Source organism: Gobio gobio, assembly GCF_949357685.1.
Source record: "Gobio gobio genome assembly, chromosome: 1".
Lineage (NCBI taxonomy): Eukaryota > Metazoa > Chordata > Actinopteri > Cypriniformes > Gobionidae > Gobio > Gobio gobio.
Window position 1 is genome coordinate 59,061,767 of NC_137097.1, and position 5,870 is coordinate 59,067,636.

At 42.1% G+C, this 5,870-nt stretch overlaps 1 protein-coding gene across 2 annotated transcripts; it reads right to left on the bottom strand.

Annotated features, from left to right (window-relative positions):
* Nucleotides 1–403: 403 nt before the first annotated feature.
* On the bottom strand, nucleotides 404–4,130 carry actb2 (actin, beta 2). 2 transcript variants are annotated; one of them, XM_079824106.1, is made up of 6 exons: nucleotides 3,985–4,130; nucleotides 2,546–2,675; nucleotides 2,219–2,458; nucleotides 1,475–1,913; nucleotides 1,205–1,386; nucleotides 404–1,099 (listed from the first exon to the last, which is right to left on the bottom strand). In XM_079824106.1, exons 2-6 carry the CDS (start codon nucleotides 2,666–2,668, stop codon nucleotides 956–958), a joined length of 1,128 nt encoding a protein of 375 aa, XP_079680232.1. In that variant the 5' UTR covers nucleotides 2,669–2,675; nucleotides 3,985–4,130; the 3' UTR covers nucleotides 404–955. The 2 variants fall into 2 exon arrangements, with proteins under 2 accessions (XP_079680232.1, XP_079680233.1); XM_079824107.1 differs by lacking the exons at nucleotides 2,546–2,675; nucleotides 3,985–4,130 and adding an exon at nucleotides 2,073–2,124 and having other exon boundaries at nucleotides 2,219–2,307.
* Between the last annotated feature and the right edge of the window lie 1,740 nt (nucleotides 4,131–5,870).

Below are 5,870 nucleotides of genomic sequence, written 5' to 3' on the forward strand. Positions count from 1 at the left end.
TGGCAAACCTATAACTGACCTCTATTTCTAAATTTGGTCCTATAAAGCGTGTGTAGTTGTCCCAAGGAATACCAATTAAAAGCAATTTCTAGCTACATTTAGATAGTCTTGATCATAGATCTCCTTCCATGTTCTGCTAGTTTAGTCTGATCATTTGAAAGTGATTTTGCATGGCCACCATTTTGATAATCTCATAATAGACATTAGAGTTTAGAGTTAGAGAAAGCCACCTAAAATACCCAATTTAAGAGTCAAGATAACCCATGTAACGTTCACCAGAGTGCTCTGGAACTAAATGTAGGGAATAGTTGGATTTATTATATGTGGATACTAATGTAGTTAAATTGAGTCTACCAAGATACGTGAATAAGTTATTCAGCACAAACAGGAAGTCACACAGGAATAGGATGTCTTACACATGTGCACTTTTATTGGAATTGAATTAGTCAGTGTACAGGTTGGCCCCACCAAATATCTGGCACCGCCACGTTCCACACAGCTTTTACAATATGCCCAGGGGGAATGGAAACCTTTACATCTTGAATGGTAAAGCTTCGTTTTTTTGGAAGAAAACAAAAAAAAAAAAATAACCCAAGATTTTAAGGCTGAAAGTACAAAAACCCAGACATTGTTTCGTTACATAATTTACATACAATACTACAATGTTAAGTATGCTCCCAATTTCTGGGCAGCCTTCATAGAGGCAAATAAGTTTCGGAACAATGCATTTAACAAACATTTGGAATGACTAAAGAAACAAAAACAAAAACATTGAGTCCTCAGATGCATTGTAGAACTTCGGGGATGCTTATTTGCCAAAAAACATTGCCGTCACCTTCACCGTTCCAGTTTTTAGATCCTGAGTCAAGCGCCAAAAATAACAAAAGCCATGCCAATGTTGTCGTTTGAAGTTTCTCTGCGCAGTTTGAGTCGGCGTGAAGTGGTAACAGTCCGTTTAGAAGCATTTGCGGTGGACGATGGATGGTCCAGACTCGTCGTACTCCTGCTTGCTAATCCACATCTGCTGGAAGGTGGACAGGGAGGCCAGGATGGACCCTCCGATCCAGACAGAGTATTTACGCTCAGGTGGGGCGATGATCTGTGGGGGGACAAAAACGAACCGTTAGCACGATGCAGACTTGCAATGTGTTCAGTTACAGACTGACATGAAAAGGTAAAGGTCAGAGTTAAGACCACCGCTCACCTTGATTTTCATTGTGCTAGGGGCCAGGGATGTGATCTCCTTCTGCATCCTGTCAGCAATGCCAGGGTACATGGTGGTACCACCAGACAATACAGTGTTGGCATACAGGTCCTTACGGATGTCGACGTCACACTTCATGATGGAGTTGAAGGTGGTCTCGTGGATACCGCAAGATTCCATACCTGCAGAGCAAAACAAACGGTTAACCAGAGTTCAATCAAATCTAGAGTACAGTCGCAAACACAAGGTAACGTTTGTCAAGAAACCTACCCAAGAAGGATGGCTGGAACAGGGCCTCTGGGCACCTGAACCTCTCATTGCCAATGGTGATGACCTGTCCGTCGGGCAGCTCGTAGCTCTTCTCCAGGGAGGAGGAGGAGGCAGCGGTGCCCATCTCCTGCTCGAAGTCAAGAGCCACATAGCAGAGCTTCTCCTTGATGTCACGGACAATTTCCCTCTCGGCTGTGGTGGTGAAGCTGTAGCCCCTCTCGGTCAGGATCTTCATGAGGTAGTCAGTCAGGTCACGGCCAGCCAAGTCCAGACGGAGGATGGCATGGGGCAGAGCGTAACCCTCGTAGATGGGCACAGTGTGGGTGACACCATCACCAGAGTCCATCACGATACCAGTGGTACGACCAGAGGCATACAGGGAGAGCACAGCCTGGATGGCAACGTACATGGCAGGGGTGTTGAAGGTCTCGAACATGATCTGGAAAGAGAGAGGGGATAAGTTAACTGATGCTCAAGTGATTACAGCACATCCACACATCCATGCAGGGGTTAGTTGGAAATCCAGAGTGAAGAAACAAGTGCACAAAGAATAAGAGTGCGGAGGACAGCAAAACAGGCAGGCAAAAGTATAGATAACCTGCTGCTTCCAACAAAAGATGGGAAACTCAGGAGCTCAGAGGAAACAAAGCCTGGAGGAAGTGAACGAATGAAAAGGAGAACTTAAGATGAGGCAACAGGACAGACGAGACTTCAAAGAGCACCATTTGCTAGCCAAAAACCAACCTGTGTCATCTTTTCCCTGTTGGCCTTGGGGTTCAGGGGGGCCTCTGTGAGCAGGACGGGGTGCTCCTCTGGGGCAACACGGAGCTCGTTGTAGAAGGTGTGATGCCAGATCTTCTCCATATCATCCCAGTTGGTGACAATACCGTGCTCGATGGGGTACTTCAGGGTGAGGATACCTCTCTTGCTCTGAGCCTCGTCACCAACATAGCTGTCCTTCTGTCCCATGCCAACCATGACACCCTGTAATAAAGAAAAGCATGTTAATTTTTGTACACGGTTTAGGAACACGTAAAAATAATTCTCATTCATTTATCCTCCGCTTTTCACCTGATGTCTGGGGCGACCCACGATGGATGGGAAGACAGCACGGGGAGCATCATCTCCAGCGAATCCGGCTTTGCACATACCGGATCCGTTGTCAACAACCAGTGCGGCAATTTCATCATCCATGGCTGAACTGTAAAAGAGAAACACGTTTTAGAAGTGCACCGCGGCCATGAAAGAAAGTGGCAGTGAGCATGTGACCATGTGGAGTCAACTTCCTGTTTCGTGCTGCAATCTACAGTCTGACCGCTAGAGGGTGCTAGAGTGACAATACGCGCCTCAGATATGCCAGACAAAGGAAGTCCCTCTGCATTCTCTCATTATTACCATAAAAGGCAATGGATTGAGCCGCTTTGCGGCTGCCGGCGGTGTGGCACTCAGCCAGAGTCAGAGTTCAGTAAAAAGGAACAGATTTCGACATTCATCAGGCCAGGGCCACTCCCTAAATTCTACACAAATGTAGTTTTACATCCTCTTCGATCCTCGCCTGATATCAATTACACAACCGAATTTCGACGGGTGTCTGCCCAACATTACTGCGTCACAGATCTGCAGTCAGTTCAACGACTCCATAAGAGCAGACTTCACACCAAAAGCACTCATGAGCGATCACCATCAGCCCATTCAGTTTATATTGTAGTCTTTATCAAAGGGATTTAAGAGAAATTCATGTTCGACACAAGTACGTTATAAGTTTAAACGCAACCAGTAACTTACACGTTACACCGGTTATGAATGTGACCACACCTTAGATTTCGAAACGCTTTACGTTAATGGTGAATATGAAGTACTCGATTATCTTCGGTCTTATGTAAAAGACTGAAGGTCTACGATATAAAAAAAAAAGTCAATATTCACAAAAAATGTCGGATGTGCTTAAAGTGAACTAATAGCTTGTCTTTGACCATTTAGGTTGTATGAGTGAACATTAGGGTTAGCAGGTTTACAGAAGGTGAAAGCTGGTTAGCCGGCTAGCTAAAGTAGGTCACACCCTGCTGCAGCAACGCCTGCACAAAGAACTTCCCATGCCGGCTATCCATCAAGTGTAACATGCCTCACGAACACCCTCAAAACTGTAAAGTCGTGAATATAACTACTAAAGCACGGTTAACCACAGCATATGTTAAATGTTAATGGAGGTAAACGCTTATTTCACACCGGCCCATTCAATGTCGTGCCTACAACGGTTAAGTTAACGCCATTTCCAGTTGACATGTCCAGTAAATTTAAAATACAACAATCATTTACATACAAATAACCACGTATTATAGAATAACTACCGTTTTTAAGCAGATTTAGAAGTTAACACCATAAAAAGACCGGTAACTTTAGTGTAATGACTTTATCCAGTTTTATTTACACACTCTACTTTCACATTTAAATTAATATTAATGAGCTAAAATACAATAAAAGGCTCTAAAAGCTTTAGAAATTCAACTTACCTTGGGTTTGGGGGGGTTTGTCGACTTAAGAGAATGGGTTACAAGCTGATGATATTCCGCACTAGCTGCGTGTGGAGGAGCTCAAAGTGAGGATGAAAAGCTGGGCGCGCTCTTTTATACGACAGCACATGCCCGGCTCTAGCCATAAAAGGTAAACTTTCGGAGCTCTGCTCTCTGATTGGTCCAGCGTCACACACCCGGCTGTCGCGTGCACATTGCTACACTTGCTTTCTTGCAACTTGAGAGTGAAAGAAGGGGAAGCTAGACTTCTTGAAGAATAAGGCCTAGGCGACTTTGATTAAAACTGACCATTTTATGTGCGAGTGTTAATACATAGTCCTACGTAATTGCGTATTTTGCTGTGATAACGCAGATAACACTCTTTTCAACCTTTCAAAAAGTCTGTGCAAAGTTACAAGTGCCAGTATAACATAGTGGTGGACACCTCCTGGTTACTGTGTTTTGTTTTCAATTTAACACAGCAGCAGCTCTGTAGGTCATTTACTTCTTCTTGTAGTCACAATAGTACCATAATACTTCTGTGTGTGAATCTACCAAGTGCTTCTCTATGCAAAAAAGGGGTATTTTTCATTGAAATGACGATAATCAAGTGAAGTGACTGTTGTTTCCTGTAGAAGCAACTAGCTGAGCAACTAGCTCATTAGGTAATGCTGTCAAATAAATAGAAATGTATTAATGAAACTTGGAATGAATGGGGCGTGCGTTCCTGTAATTGTTGCCTGTGCAAAATTCACTGTTTTACAGAGTAATATTTTTACATGCATAGGTGTGTGCTGTGTGCATGTTACATGGTGATGATCATAAAGTTATAGTAGTGTAAGGCTGTAAGTGGGCCTAGCCCAGGTTTATATTAGACATGTCGTAAAAATGTCAGCATTCAAGTCTTGGTCTTGTTGTACATGTTTCCTAGGCAAGTCTGGTTTCTCATTCTAAAATATGTTACATGTTGGCTTATGGTTTCGATAGATTTATAATAATGATAAATCTTAAGAACATTGTTTCCATTGCAAAAATTTTTTTTAAAATAACATTGAAGATATTCATGGTCAACTTCATTAAAATATATATATTTCTTGCCTATTTCAGATGTTGTCATAGTTTGAATAATAGATAAGGCTGTGCTTGAGCAGAAGTGATGTTGGCAAGCTTCATGTGACTTTTTAATCTGTAACTTGGGAGTAATGCTCATGGCCTTCAATGGCAGTTATAAACAAAAACAGCTGATTATGTCAAAATCTCTTGCTGAGACCAAGGCCAGTGTGGTTTTGTGACTTATTTGTCTTCGATACGTTTACAATGTATTTGACAAGAATGTTTTTCAATTTCAAGTGCTTTTTTTGTAAAATAAAATGTAAAATGAGTTTCTTTGAATTCAATTCTTAGATGTGATAATCTGAATATAGATTATGGATTAAAAATGCACAACAAATATGACTACTTTAGTTTTATTATTCTAGCATCAGCAATTAAACCAACATGCATGGGATTTAGAGATTTAATGAGAAGGGTTATATATGCATAAAAGTAAGAAAGTCTAAAAGGTTTATCTACTAACAAGACATCAATAAGGACTCATCAGGTCTCTTCCTCCCATCCCCCAACATTACTTTTAAAGAATGCCAAGCATCCCCCATAAACACACCATTTGTAAATAGAAAGTAGGCATCAAACTATGGTTATTGTGATGTGATATAAATCATACAATGCAGCCAGTTCTTTACTTTGAACAACCATGCTTTTCTTTGTAACTTTTCTAGATTGGACTGGGGTCTTGTTACAGCAGATGTGCTTTTGTGAGTCCATAGTCCCCCCGAGGACCACCACCCTTCCCTGATAGCAGCCTGCCTTCCCCCCACTTCAGAATT

Coding starts and splice junctions, on each gene's coding strand:
- actb2 (XM_079824106.1), bottom strand. CDS start 2,668: ATGGATGATGAAATTGCCGCACTGGTTGTTGACAACGGATCCGGTATG. Junction 1,914..2,218: donor ACAGGGAAAAGATGACACAG/GTTGGTTTTTGG, acceptor CTCTCTTTCCAG/ATCATGTTCGAGACCTTCAA. Junction 1,100..1,204: donor CTAGCACAATGAAAATCAAG/GTGAGCGGTGGT, acceptor GTCCCCCCACAG/ATCATCGCCCCACCTGAGCG.